Source organism: Scylla paramamosain, chromosome 28, assembly GCF_035594125.1.
Source record: "Scylla paramamosain isolate STU-SP2022 chromosome 28, ASM3559412v1, whole genome shotgun sequence".
Classification (NCBI taxonomy): Eukaryota; Metazoa; Arthropoda; class Malacostraca; order Decapoda; family Portunidae; genus Scylla; species Scylla paramamosain.
The window spans coordinates 3567982-3582500 of record NC_087178.1 but is presented as its reverse complement, the minus strand read 5'-3'; the positions used below and the strand labels follow the sequence as shown (position 1 = coordinate 3582500).

The window sequence follows — 14519 nt, the reverse complement described above, 5'->3', positions numbered from 1 at the left end:
CCCTTACATCTTAGAGCAGCGTCCTTCTCTTACTTGCCGAGCTGCGGGCGGCGATCCCTCACCTACCGTCACCTGGTGGAAGGACGGACGCCTCATAGACAGCACCTACCACTATGAGCAGCCCCCCAGGTGAACCTTACCTTAGAAAATGAGAAAAGGAAAACTCTCTTGAAAACCTTCCACCTTTGTACCTATAGAAGTCATGTTCTTGTACGGTTTCTTTTCACCGTTTCCTTTTTCTCTTTTTACCTGGGCGTCTCCTGGGGGCAGCTCGGGAAGACGGGGCGGGCAGGTGTCCACGGGCGTCCCGGAGATTGTCAACACGATTCACCTGCGGGCGCTGAAGAAAGAAGACCTGCGCGATGTGTACACGTGTAAGGCCGCCAACCACGACCTGGCGCCGGTGCGGGAGGCGACAATACAGCTGGACATGAACTGTGAGTGATGGTGGTGGTGGTGGTGGTGGTGGTGGTAGGCGGAGGAAGAGAAGAAGGAGGAGGAATTTTGTTGTTGTTGTTGTTGTTGTTGTTGTTGTTGTCTTTGCTGCTGTAGTAGTATTTCGTGTTGATAATCCACCTTTTCCATGAATTTTATAGTAGCAGTAGTAGTAGTGGTAGAAGTAGTAGTAGTTGTTGTTGTTGTTGTAGTCGTCGTTATTGTTGCTTTAATAGAAGTAGGAGTAATTGTTTTGATTATAGTGATAAAAATAGTAGTAGCAGTAGGATGAGGAGAAGGAAGTAGTAGTAGTAGTAGTAGTAGTAGTCGTAGTTGTAGCAGAAGCAGCAATAAGAAGAAAACATAAAGAGAGACAGAATTGAGTGGTAACAGTTACACAATTAAGCAATAACCATAATGAGTGACCCTCATCTCGCGCCCTCTCACTCGCGGGGAGGGGCCACACTGAGTAAACAGGGAATTAGAGCCAAAACAGATCCTCCCTGCCAGAAGGCGTCGCGTGCCCCACCAAACCAATCATGATATTAAATTATTACATGAATATCTCTCTCGCATTATCACTTGGTCTTGGACGAGAACAAAATACAGTAGTAAAAGTAGCAGTAATAGTAGTTTATATTCATAGCAGTAATGGTAGCACTTAAAGATAATATCATGCCATCAACACTGACGACTACATTGACGGCAAAAGAAATAAAGGTATGAAAAAATAAAAGCCCCTGAAGAGTGAAAGGAAAAGGACATCAAGCGAATACTAAACTGGAGCTTTTGTTAAAACATTCCGACAAGCTCTTTTGGCCAGCCATCAGCCCCTCGATCGATCATGAGGTACTTTCCTCTCTCTCTCTCTCTCTCTCTCTCTCTCTCTCTCTCTCTCTCTCTCTCTCTCTCTCTCTCTCTCTCTCTCTCTCTCTCTCTCTCTCTCTCTCTCTCTCTCTCTCTCTCTCGCTCTGTGTGTGTGTGTGTGTCTCGCTTTTTGTATTTACTTTTTTCCTCAAGTTTTCTCGTTTTCTCTTTTTATCTTGCCTTTCTCTCTCTCTCTCTCTCTCTCTCTCTCTCTCTCTCTCTCTCTCTCTCTCTCTCTCTCTCTCTCTCTCTCTCTCTCTCTCTCTCTCTCTCTCTCTCTCTCTCTCTCTCTCTCTCTCTCTCTCTCTCTCTCTCTCTCTCTCTCTCTCTCTCTCTCTCTCTCACACACACACACACACACACACACACACACACACACACACACACACACATTCATTATCCCTCTCCCTCTCTCCCCTCACAGTCGGACCAGAGGAGGTTGAGATTCGGGGTCTGGAGCAGCCTGTCTCAGCCGGCGTGCCACACCAGGTCGTGTGTGAGGCGAGGGAGAGCCGTCCCCCCGCTATCCTTACGTGGTGGTTGGATGGTGCCATGAAGAAAAGCGTGTCCCATATGGTAGGTCTGTGTGTGTGTGTGTGTGTGTGTGTGTGTGTGTGTGTGTGTGTGTGTGTGTGTGTGTGTGTGTGTGTGTGTGTGTGTGTGTGTTATCTTTCTGGCTTTTGAGGTCAACTGCAACAGACGCACATTTTCTTTTCTTTTTTTCTATTTTTTTCTCCCTCCCTTTCTTTCCGCCCTCACTCGTTTCTTTTTTATTCTTTTCTTTTTTTCTTTTCTTTTTTCTTTTTGATATTACTTTGGTCATAATTTTTTTCTTGTCTGCTATTTTCTCTCTCTCTCTCTCTCTCTCTCTCTCTCTCTCTCTCTCTCTCTCTCTCTCTCTCTCTCTCTCTCTCTCTCTCTCTCTCTCTCTCTCTCTCTCTCTCTCTCTCTCTCTCTCTCTCTCTCTCTCTCTCTCTCTCTCTCTCTTTCACCAAAATGTAGTCCTTTCATCCCTCCCTCTCCATGTCATCTACTTTCTCCTCTTCCTTCATCTCCCCCTCCTTCTCTTCCTTTGACTCTCCTTACTCCTTGACATCTCCCCCTCACCCCCATTTCCTGTTCTCCCCATCGCCCCGCCCTTTTTTCTGCCTTCTGCCTTATTGATATCACTCTCGCTCCCTCCCCGTCTCTTTTTCTCTCATTCTCTCATGTTTTCTTGTAGTTTTCCCCTCCTCTTGTCCTCCTCCTCCTGACACCCTCTTGATATCTCCTTTCAGTTTTTCTTTCCACCTCGTTTCAAGTTGTTCCCTTTTTGTGCTCTTCCCTTTTATCATAGGTACATCTTCTCTCTCGCTTTCTCTTCATGCCACCGTTTCTTTTGCCTCTTCTCTCTATCTCCCTCTCATATATCTGATTCTCTCTTCTCCCCTTACCTTGATCCTCTTTCTCCCAGGTACCTTCTCCTTATCTCCCTCTGCTCCTCACCACTCACTGCTTCTCCTGTCACGAAACATTCATGTACATGTGCTTGACTTCCTCTCGGTACTTGATGCTTTCTCGTCCCGGTCCTCTCCGCCTTCCTCGCCGCCTCCTAAGTCTCCCCAGCCGACGCCTTTCCCCCGCTACCCTTTTGCATTATGTGTTTCCCAATAGCGGCGGTGAGAGATGGCTCCCTGAAGGCCGCTCGTCTCTGGCCCCCTCTCTCTTGTTGCCTTGAGTAAGTGCTCGTGGGAACGGCTCTCCAGGTTCCTCCTTTCACAAGCCGAGTATTGAGTGTTTGTGGTTTACTGTAATGGAGATGACAGCAGGGGAGGGAGGTCGAGGGGGTCAGAGAGGTACACACTACGTGACGGGCATAACACGCGGCCTGCAGTCACCATAGCAAGGGTTGTGGATTTATAGGTTAGGTCTGTTGCCTCTCTCTCTCTCTCTCTCTCTCTCTCTCTCTCTCTCTCTCTCTCTCTCTCTCTCTCTCTCTCTCTCTCTCTCTCTCTCTCTCTCTCTCTCTCTCTGTGTGTGTATGTGTGTGTGGGATAAGATCTAAACGACGTATTTCCTGAATCTAAATACAAATGGACCTTTACTAAACTGCCGTCTCCCTTCTCTTCTATTCCCCCCTCTCTCTCTCTCTCTCTCTCTCTCTCTCTCTCTCTCTCTCTCTCTCTCTCTCTCTCTCTCTCTCTCTCTCTCTCTCTCTCTCTCTCTCTCTCTCTCTCTCTCTCATACTTATGTTTTTTTCCTGTTTCTCACTTTCTTCTCTTCCTGTCTTCTATCCTCTCACCTCCTTTCTCTATTACCACTATTCCTTCGTGCTTCGCTTTTGTTCTCCACTTTTCTCTTCTTCCTTCTTTCGTTTCCCTTCCTCGCCTCATCTTCCGTTCTCTTATTTTCTCTAACCCTTACCCCATTCCCGTATCCTTTTACTTATTTTTATTCTTTTCTTCGCCCTCTCCTTCGTGTTTCCACCCCTTTTTCCCACCCTCACCCTACCTCTCCTGTCTTACCCTGACACCTCGTTCTTTTAAATGCTACACGACTTCTGTTACTGCTCTCACTCCCTCCTCCTCTTCCTCTCCCTTACTTCCCTTGCTTTCGTCTACCTCCATCATCATCATCCTTGTATTTCCCTAACCGAACCCTTGTCATCTTTCTCTCCTTCCCTTCCACCTCCCTTCCTTCCCTTCTTTGTTTCAGACCTCGGTGGATGGGCTGGTCACCACAAGCACTCTCAAACTTGTCATCTACTCTGAGGATGAAGGGAAACTGCTAACGTGCCGGGCTGAGAATCCAGACCTACCAGCTGCAAGTATCGAGGCATCCCACCACCTCCAGGTTCTGTGTAAGTGCGCGGCCCTACTTTTTGCCTTTTACTCCTCCATTTGTTCCTCCCACCTCTTGTCTCTACTCCTGCTGCAGCTTCTTCTTCTGCCGGTGCTTTTTTTTTTTTTTATACCAGACGCCCACTGCAGGGGTCGAGTGGATGTTCCCCGGAGATCAGAGAGGAGAGGTGCGATGGTGAGGTATTGTATGAGAAACTGCTGAGCCAAGTGCAGGCGTGGTGTTTTGGGGGGAATTCTCGGTTTTGAAAGTTCAAGGTGACTGTGAACTGTGTGTGTGTGTATGTGTGTATGTGTGTGTGTGTGTGTGTGTGTGTGTGTGTGTGTGTGTGTGTGTGTGTGTGCGGGGGCTGCTTGCATGTATTTCTCTTTTTTTTTTTATGGTTTTTAGTCTTTTAAATTTCGAGCTGACTGAAGTATGTGTGTGTCGAGTGTATACTCGTATATGTGTGTGTGTGTGTGTGTGTGTGTGTGTGTGTGTGTGTAGATGAGTATAAACTTTTCGTCAGTGGATTCTACGTTTTAAAAGTTCAAGGTGACTAAAGTGTGCGTCTATGTTGGTGGCTGTGTTTGAGTGCGTGTGTGCGTGCGTGTGGGTGTGTGCGTGGGTGCGTGCGTGGGTGCGTGTAAGCCATGCGTGTGCGTGCGTTAAATCAATGTGGTGCTTCATCTCCCGTGATTGTGTGGAAGAGGACGTGATGGCGAAGAAGAAATAAGTGATGAAAGGCGAGATATGGAAAAAGAACTGAAGACACGGAGAGAGAGAGAGAGAGAGAGAGAGATACGGTTCAGAGCAATGAGTGTTTCTCGAAGATGGGACGAAGGAGGAGGAATGAGATCATGCATGAAGTCGAGACAAGGGTACCTGTGGTCGGGGATGCAGGAGGCAAGAGGGAATAATATAAATGTATAAGGAGATGGCAAGAAAGAGTGATTACGTAGGAGGTGAGAGGGGGAGAGAGAGAGAGAGACAGAGAGAGAGTGAGGGAGGATGGGGGGAGGATAAGAAGGGAAACGAATAAAGAGGAGTGGAGGAAAAAGGATTTATGTGGATGAGAAATGGTTATTGTAAGATGAAGAGAGTAGGAAACCTTGCGAAACTAACAGGGAGAAGGAGGAGGAAGGAAAGATAAGCGAAAGGCAGGAGAAGAAAAACAAGAAGGAAAAAGGAGCAAAGGACTAGAGGGAAGGAGGAGAGATAAGAGAAAGGCAAGGAGAGAAGAAAAACAAAGTAACGGTACGGAGGAGAAAGGAGGAAAGAACTAAAAGGATGGAGAAATGAAAGTTAAGAGAAAAAGTGAGAGGAGAGGAAAAATAAAGTGACCATACATAGAAAAAAGGGAGAGACGGGAAGAAAAACAGAAAATATAAAACGATAGGAAAGAGCGAAGAAGGAAAAAAAATGAAGGAAAGGGGAAATGCGGAGAAGGAAGAGAAAAGATAACACAAAAGAAAGAAGGTAGAAAATAAGCACTGTACAAAAGGAAAAAAAACAGGAATTGGAAAGAAGAAGAAATATGTTGGGAAGGAAAACAAAATGATGAAGGAAAGAAAAAAAAATCCTTCGTGACCTAAATATTCAGAAAACGTACAAAAGCGAGTGACATCTCCACCTCCCATTCAACATCACCGTCACTCGTGAGATCAAATAACTCACCACCCTACTCGCCTCACACGGCCTCCAGGTGCCTCGACACACCTCAGGAACACTCGCTAATTACGCTGCCAGGTAAGAGACTCGAAAGCGAACAGGGGGAGGTCCTTCAAGTTCTCAAGACGAATTCTAATTAAGTTTTAAATCCACCTGGTAGGTACGCAGGTAGGTTACGTGACTACATACCTGAGGGCCTTACTAATTGAAGAGTGTACCTAGTGAACCGTTATGAGTACTCGTAGTCTGTGACCTAAATTAAGGAGAGAAATGCCGCCAAAGTACCCGTAGCCTTTGGAAGCTCAGTACGTCCTCATATGGCAAGGTATTATTTACCTGTCACGTACTTGATGGAGATATCTGATGAACTTTACCTGAAAACACTTTTTTCTTTTCTTTCGTCTTACTTTCACGTAATTGAAGACACCGGAGGAACTTATTTACTTACCATGAGTATTATTACTGTTGCATTTTAAGGAGCAATAATTCAGTGTTCCTTAGCTCCTGTCGAAAACGCCATGAATGCCATTAAAGCTTTACCTGGTCATCTGTAAAGCATCATTCAACTAAATGGCACTGCTTCGCTATTCATGAACAAAACCTGATGACCTTAGGATTTTTCACACAGAATGACTAAGTCACCTGAAACGTAACATTTTCACTTAGAGTTTACCTCGCAATAAATGGCAACATCTGTGGGACTGCAGCGTCCTTGCCTCACCTGCAGACTACCTTTGGAAAAATCTTGCCTCACTAACTTGTCGACTTAAAGAATACCTGATGAGGAAGAACAATACCTGTAAGGAATACCAGGTGATTTATTACCTGTAATATCTTAATCCTGTGACTGCTTTTTGGTACATCTTTCTGTAATTATTAATCATTCCGAGACATTTTTACTTGTTCTACAGCCACCTCCAATCTTTAAACTGCGTATAAACTCCAAAATCTATTCTTTTTAATCCCCTGCTTTCTTGTAGATGTTTATAAAGATTCCACGCATTACTTCTGGTACTGTTAATTGTTTATTATCGCAGTGAAAGGGTTAAAAGTTTTTGGCGTACTTGCAGACTACCAATCTCAATTACCTGCAACGTAAAATACCAATTGACTATTACCAGGAGAGAAATCCAGGTGACAAGCAGCAATACCTGTCAAATATAGCATCATTACCTCACCTGTGACCTGATAAGCGTGTAATCTCCTCCACCAGACCCGCCTGAAGTGGAGGTGGCTGCCGGTCCGTCCCTCGACCTGAACCACATCAAGGAGGGTGATGATGTGTACTTCGATTGCCACGTGAAGGCGCGACCCGAGACTCTCAAGATCACGTGGATGTTTAACGTGAGTATCTGCATGACTGGTGGTGCTGGTGGTGGCGGTGGTGGTGGCGGTGGTGGTGGTGGTGATGAGGGAAGGCGAGGGCGTTAGTGAGTGATTTGTGAGCGGATATTAGTTGGGTTTTGATTGATATTGACAGGAATGCGTGAGTAATGCTAGCTGTGCGTGATGGACGAAGGAACTTGTTTGATGTTGTCCTGTTGATGAAGAGTTGTCGCCATTATTTCCTGGCACCGATGGACAGCGAGGTAGATCTAAAAGCAAAATGTATGAGTGAAAATATTTAAAAGAGAAGGTTATATAAAAAGAAGACCACCACCACTATCACTACCAACACCACCACCACCGCCGCCACCACCACTAGCATCGTTACGCTGAGAGAATAAAAAAAAAATATATAAATAAATAAATATAGCTATTGGAAAACGCTTTTGCCATATATCTGGTTAATCTTGGTGTATTAAATGCTTGAAGTTTCATGAAAGGAATGTATAATTTGAATACAATATCTCTGGAAAATGTTTACTAAAGGACATTGATTGGCATTTTTCTTTTCTTGTCTTTTTTTTCTCTATTACACCTCCTCCTCCTCCTCCTCCTCCTCCTACAACTACTACTACTACTACTACTACTACTACTACTACTACTACTACTACTACTACCCTCTGTTATTCCTTCTCTTTCATCACCACTACTACTATTCCTCCTCCTCCTCCTCCTCCTCCTCCTCCTCCTCCTCCTCCTCCTCCTCCTCCTCCTCCTCCTCCTCCTCCTCCTCCTCCTCCTCCTCCTCCTCGTACCTCTTCCTTCTCCTTCATCGTCACTATTACTATTCCTCCTCCTCCTCCTCCACCTCCTCCTCTTTCATCATCAATATTACTGCTTCCTTCTCCTCCTCTTTCTTCCTATTCGCCTTGTCATCCATCTCTATCATCACTTCCTCCTCGTCCTCCTCCTCTTCCTCCTCAAAGGGCGTGGAGCTCCAGCACAATACATCCTCTCGCGTGATGGTGGTCGGGCGCTCCTTGGTCATGCAGAAGGTGTCACGTAAGCAGGCGGGGAGTTACACCTGCAGCGCCACTAACTCCCAAGGCACCAACAGCTCCTCCCCTATACACCTCTCCGTCAAGTGTGAGTGTTAAGGTGGCGCCTCCTAACTTTTTCCTTCTTGGTTGGAGTTATTTATATGATGTCAGCAGTTTTTTTTTTTTTTTTTTTTGGGGGGGGCGGGTATTTGTTTATATTTTCTTTGTTTTTTTCTTTTTTTTTATATTTTTTATTTTTTTCTCATTTCGATGTTTTTTTTCGTTTTCTGTCTTTTTATTTTTTCTACTTCGTTTTTTTTTTTTGTTTACTCGACTTATTTTTCATTTTTACTTTATTTTCCATTTTTTTCTACTTTTCATTTTACTTCTATCTTCTTTTTCGTTTTTTTTACTTTTTTTTTACTTTATATTAACTTTCTCTTCCATTTTTCTACTCTTTTATCTTATTTCTACTTAATTTTTTTTTCTCTTTTTCTTTTCCTACTTTTTGTCCTTTCTCTTTCCCTAGAGTACAGTTCAAATATCAGATATATTTTTCCCCGAACTTTATAACCAAGGGGAGATATCCTTATTGTGTGTTGTGAACTTTATCTTACTCTTCTTTTTCTCCTCTTTTCTTTTTTTTTTTTTTTTACTTGGCTCTTAGAATACAGATGATTTTTTTTCTGAAAGCTTATAATCAATGGGAAGTATTTTTAGGACGTCTTTATCTTTTCTTTGTCTCTTTTTTCACCTTTCTTTGTCCTTACGATGAAGTTGTCTTTCTCTTTTTCTTTTATTTCCAAGTTCGTTAACTGTAGATTGTGTTTTTTTTTTTTTTTTTTTACCCATTTCTTTCATTCTGTTAAGTTTTTCGTTCTATTTCTCTCCTTTCATTTTTGCGCTTTTTTTTTGGGGGAGGGGGGGCGGAGGGGGAAGGAAGGGGATTCTCTTGCTATTTTTGAGGAAGTTTTATTTATTTATTTTTTTTTTTTTTAGCTTTTTAATTGTTTTCTTTTATCTAGAGTTTGATTTTTTTTATTTTGAAATTGAAATATTGTTAATAGTTGCTTTTGCTCGTTTGTCGATTTTTGAAAAATGTATTCAAGTTCCATGAGAGAGAGAGAGAGAGAGAGAGAGAGAGAGAGAGAGAGAGAGAGAGAGAGAGAGAGAGAGAGAGAGAGAGAGAGAGAGAGAGAGAGAGAAGGGAGAAAGAGAAATGACAAAATATAAGAGATGAGAGAACGCGAAAAGGTAGCGGAAGATAAAGGCGAAAGAGCAGAATAAGAGAGAGAGAGAGAGAGAGAGAGAGAGAGAGAGAGAGAGAGAGAGAGAGAGAGAGAGAGAGAGAGAGAGAGAGAGAGAGAGAGCAAAACAGGAGGAAATAAAGAGGAAGAGAAACAAGAGAGCGGAAAGGACTTGCAAACCACGAGAGGAAAGAGAGAGAGAGAGAGAGAGAGAGAGAGAGAGAGAGAGAGAGAGAGAGAGAGAGAGAGAGAGAGAGAGAGAGAGAGAGAGAGAGAGAAGGAAGGAAAACAGAAAACGATGGAGGAAAGGAGGAAAAGTTGACCTGATTAGGAACAATAGGCCAGACTGAGAGAGAGAGAGAGAGAGAGAGAGAGAGAGAGAGAGAGAGAGAGAGAGAGAGAGAGAGAGAGAGAGAGAGAGAGAGAGAGAGAGAGAGAGAGTCAAACCCAAACCTAGACAGCCATGGGAAGAGAGAAAGCGAGAGAGAGAGAGAGAGAGAGAGAGAGAGAGAGAGAGAGAGAGAGAGAGAGAGAGAGAGAGAGAGAGAGAGAGAGAGAGAGAAGAGGAAAGCAAAAGGAAGGGAGACAGGATAAATTCAACAGAGGAAACATGGGGAACCTTTCAAAGCTAACCAATAGAGAAGCTCTGCGAGGTGACCTGTGTCCTTGCGCCACTGTGATTGGTGCATAATACATTCGCTAACCTTACGACCACCACAGCACCGGATGGTCGCCACAGAAACAGAGCAACGCAGGGCGGCCTTTCAAACTCAAGGAAATGAAGCTGCAACACGAAAACCAGTAGTAATGGTAGTTGTAATAGAAGTAGTAATGGCAGCAGCAGCAGTAGTAGTAGTAGTAGTGCTGGTAGTGGTGGTGGTGTAGCAGAAGAAGCAGGAGGAGAAAGAGGAGGGGGAGGAAGGGAAGCAGAACCAGGAATGGGAAGATAGAGGTTGGGAAGAAGGCGCAAGGGAGTGAACCCAAGTCTGGAACGGAAAGAGGAGTAAAAGAGTGATAATAAAAGAAGGAATAGGAGAAGAAAGAGAGTTTTGGAATAAGGAATGAGAGTAAATGCTATAAAAGGAAGGAGAAAAAGAAGGAAAAGAGAGGGGAGTGTTGAATAAGGAATTAATATAAACGTGGAAAGAGAAAGAGAAGAAAGAAAATAGAAGGTGTAGAATAATATAATAAAATTGAGCGCTTAGAAAAAAAAAATAAGAAAGAAAAAAAAAGGAAGAAGAGACGGGGGAGAAACGGGGAGAAGCGGAAGAAGAAAAGGAGATAGAGACAGAAAAGTATAGAATAAGAAATAATATACATGCAAAAAACAAAAAGAAAAGAAAGAGAGAAACAAAACAAAATACGAAAAGCTATTATTTACAATCCTGCCTTTACGTTTCCTCAACAATTTCACCTCCATCACATCGCCTCACATTTTCCTTTCCCTACATCCCCTGCCACGCCTCTTCCTCAGACTCCCCCGTGTGCCGCGTGGAGCAGACGGACGTGTATGGTGTGGGGCGTCACGAGAAGACCACCGTCACGTGCAGGGTGGACGCAGACCCGCCCGTCACCGCCTACCGTTGGGCCTTCAACAATACAGGGGAGTTTGTGGACATTCCCAGGTGAGTGAATTGAGTGGGTCTCTCTCTCTCTCTCTCTCTCTCTCTCTCTCTCTCTCTCTCTCTCTCTCTCTCTCTCTCTCTCTCTCTCTCTCTCTCTCTCTCTCTCTCTCTCTCTTGTTTTTTTTATCGTTCTCTTTCTTTTTGTGTTGTTACATTTTAATTTTTTCTCTCTTGCTCGGGTCCAGTTTCTTTCTTCCTTTTCTTCCTTGCTTGCATTTTATGTGTTTGTGTAGCCTTTATTGTGTTTGTTTGTCTGTTTTTCACTTCTCCTTCCTTTGTTTTCTTTTCCTTTTGTTCTTGCTTGTTTCGTTCCTTTTTTATCGTTTTATATTTTTTTTTCACTGCCTTGACATTCCTTGTATCTCTCTCTCTCTCTCTCTCTCTCTCTCTCTCTCTCTCTCTCTCTCTCTCTCTCTCTCTCTCTCTCTCTCTCTCTCTCTCTCTCTCTCTCTCTCTCTCTCTCTCTCTCTCTCTCTCTCTCTCTCTCTCTCTCTCTCTCTCTCAGATTTAATTCCACTTGAGTTATATTATTTGCTCTCTTTAGCGACTCACTTTTCTTACTTCTCTTTCATCCTTTTTTGCTATGCTACGTGTTTTTTATCTTGTCTATTCTTCCTTTCTCTCACCACTTTTCGCTTTTGTTCTCTTTATTTCATTTCTTCTTTTGCACCTCTTCTTTCTTTCCTTCTGTATTTCTTCTGACTTTGTTCTCATAATGTTTTCTTCCTTTTTTCCCCTTTTTTTTTATTCACGGCTTCCATTCTCTCTCTTTCTACCTGTCTGTCTGCCTGTCATTGTCTGGCTGTCCGTCTGTATGTATGTATGTACGTATGTGTCTGCCTGAGTCTCTCTCTCTCTCTCTCTCTCTCTCTCTCTCTCTCTCTCTCTCTCTCTCTCTCTCTCTCTCTCTCTCTCTCTCTCTCTCTCTCCCCATTTTATCGCCGCCATGAGGAAAAATCGAAGAGGAGATTGAAAAAGATAAAAAGTAATTTATTCATTGATTACATTTCCCGCTCGGCGCCGCAAGGATATTAAAGTAAGCAAAGATAATAAGTACAAAAAGTTAAAAAAAAAAAAAAAGAAGAAAAAGAGAAAAAACAAGCATCCCTACTCCTTGTGAAGTGAAATTTAATAAAGATAACAGCAAGAATAAATTTGAAGAAGGAAAAGAAAAAGAAAGAAGATACGATACGAGGGAAACATGTAAATTAAAGCCAAACAAAGGGGATCATAATAATAACAAAACAAAAGAACATCGTATCGAAATACAGCTGAGGAAAAAGGAGAACATTAATGATGATAATAATAATAATGACAAAAATAAAAATGAGAATAATGGTAATGGTCATGTGGTAGTTGTTATGATAATAATAATGTTTCTGTGAGTAATGTTCCTCTTTTTCTGCTTCACCAGTTCGCATTATGACGTCAAAGGAGATGGAATGTAAGTAAAAGAAGAGACTTTATCACACAATTATCATTATTTCATCCTGTTTCATTATTTATCACACAATTATCATTATTTCATCCTGTTTCATTATTTAAGTCATCGGTAATGTTTCATCTTTCATATTTTTCACGGGGTCACATTTTCAATTGTTTGTATTTATTTTCTGACCTTTTATTCTATCTATATACAGTAAGATAAAAGAAGAATTGAGTAGATATGTTCCTATCTTTTATTAATATTTCTTGCAGGGGGTGTTCACTATTGTTATTCCTGTTTTTTTTTTGTTCTTGTCGTTGTTTTCATCATCGGATTGCTCTTGTTGGTGTTGTCGTTGTTCTTGTCGTGGAGATTTTTTATTTTTATTTTTATCTCTTTAAAGGTTAACTTCGTGTTCTAAATTCAAGGGATATTTTTATTTTAGTTTGCTTTGTTGGAGTTGTGTCCCCGCCGTGGTAGACACGCGTGCAGGAAACCTTGAGTAGTTGTAGTAGTAGTAGTTCTTCTTGTTGTAGTAGTAGTAGCAGTAGAAGTAGTAGTAGTAGTAGCAGCAGTAGTAGTAGTAGTAGTAGTAGTAGTAGTAGTAGTAGTAGTAGTAGTAGTAGTAGTTGCAGTAGCAGTGATAATGGTAGTAGTTGTAGTAGCACTGGTAGTGGTAGTAATAGTAGTAGTAGTAGTAGTAGTAGCAGTGGTAGTGGAAGTAATAATAGTAATAGCAGCAGTTGTAATAGTATTAGTAATGGTTATAATAGTAGTAGTAGTAGTAGTAATAGTACCAGTAGTAGTAGTAATAACAATAGTAGTAGTAGTAGTAGTAGTAGTAGTGGTAGTAATAGTAGTTATAGTAATATATTAAAAGTGTAATAGCAGCAGTAACAACAACAGCAACTGTAACAGTAATGATGGTAGTAGTAGCAGCAGCACCAGCAACAACAACAACAACAACAGCTACTACTACTACTACTACTACTACTACTACTACTACTACTACTACTACTACTGCTACTACTACTACTACTACTACAACAGTATAATAATAGTAGCAGCAGCAGCAGTCAGTAACGATACAATTAATAGCAGCAGGAACAACATCAGTGAAAGAGAAAGAAGACAAAGACCCAGAGACAGATCAGCATCAGCGGCTTCAACAACAACAAATATTTTCCTTTTATATTCATGGATAATCTTTTATTTATCCCGACCAGTGTAAAGGGGATAGGAGGAGGAGGAGGAAGAGGAGGCGGAGGAGGAGGAGGAAGAAGAGGCGGAGGCGGAGGCGGAGGCGAAGGAAGGTGGGCGGGCTTGGCTGGGAGCTGTGCGTGTCACCAAGGAGATTTAACAAATTCATCTGTTCTCTTCCTGCCGCTCATGTTCTATTTACCGCCAGACTTGAGGTCACCTGCTGTTTTTGCCGCCGCCGACGTCTTGCTCTCGCCCTCCTGTCCTGCTCCTTATTTTCTCAGTCAACGTATTTTGGACTCTGCAGAAGTGTATTGTACATTTGCCATCATTTTTTTTTCTAGTTTCTTTTGATTATTTTTCTTCTCTTTATCCCTTTCACTGCTGTTTGGTACGTTTTTTCATTAATCCTTATCCGCTCTAAATATTTCTTCTCATTTTACAGCCATCTTATAACATTGTACGGGGTAGAAATTGTAAAATCTACCTTTTTCATCCCTTCTTTCTTGTAAATGCTTATAAAAATTTCATACTTCGCTTTTATTGGTGGGAATTGTTGCATGTCGCAGTGGAAGAGTTGAGCTTTGGATGGTGGTGCTCTGGATTTATTTGTTGTCATGTTTTTTTTGTATTTTTTTTTTCATTGTTTCCTTTTCAAGCCATTTGTTCATTTGATTTTACTGTTTAAACTGCTACTCTTAATTTAACGAAACTACTTTCCTAAGTAATCAATTTATATATATATATATATATATATATATATATATATATATATATATATATATATATATATATATATATATATATATATATATATATATATATATATATATATATATATATATATATCTCTCTCTCTCTCTCT

General features: G+C 42.0%; 1 protein-coding gene across 2 annotated transcripts in view; it reads left to right on the top strand.

The window, feature by feature from the left end:
* LOC135114721 (nephrin-like) overlaps positions 1–14519 on the top strand; it is an 88432-nt gene that overhangs the window by 59283 nt on the left and 14630 nt on the right. The window contains exons 4-11 of one of the 2 annotated variants that reach the window (XM_064030682.1): positions 1–129; positions 271–437; positions 1727–1878; positions 3997–4141; positions 7004–7134; positions 8103–8262; positions 10878–11028; positions 12443–12472. The exon at positions 1–129 is cut by the window's left edge and continues 61 nt beyond it. In XM_064030682.1, the coding sequence (XP_063886752.1) occupies positions 1–129; positions 271–437; positions 1727–1878; positions 3997–4141; positions 7004–7134; positions 8103–8262; positions 10878–11028; positions 12443–12472 (1065 nt within the window). The remainder of the gene's footprint in view (positions 130–270; positions 438–1726; positions 1879–3996; positions 4142–7003; positions 7135–8102; positions 8263–10877; positions 11029–12442; positions 12473–14519) is intronic. The other variant, XM_064030683.1, reaches the window with a different exon arrangement.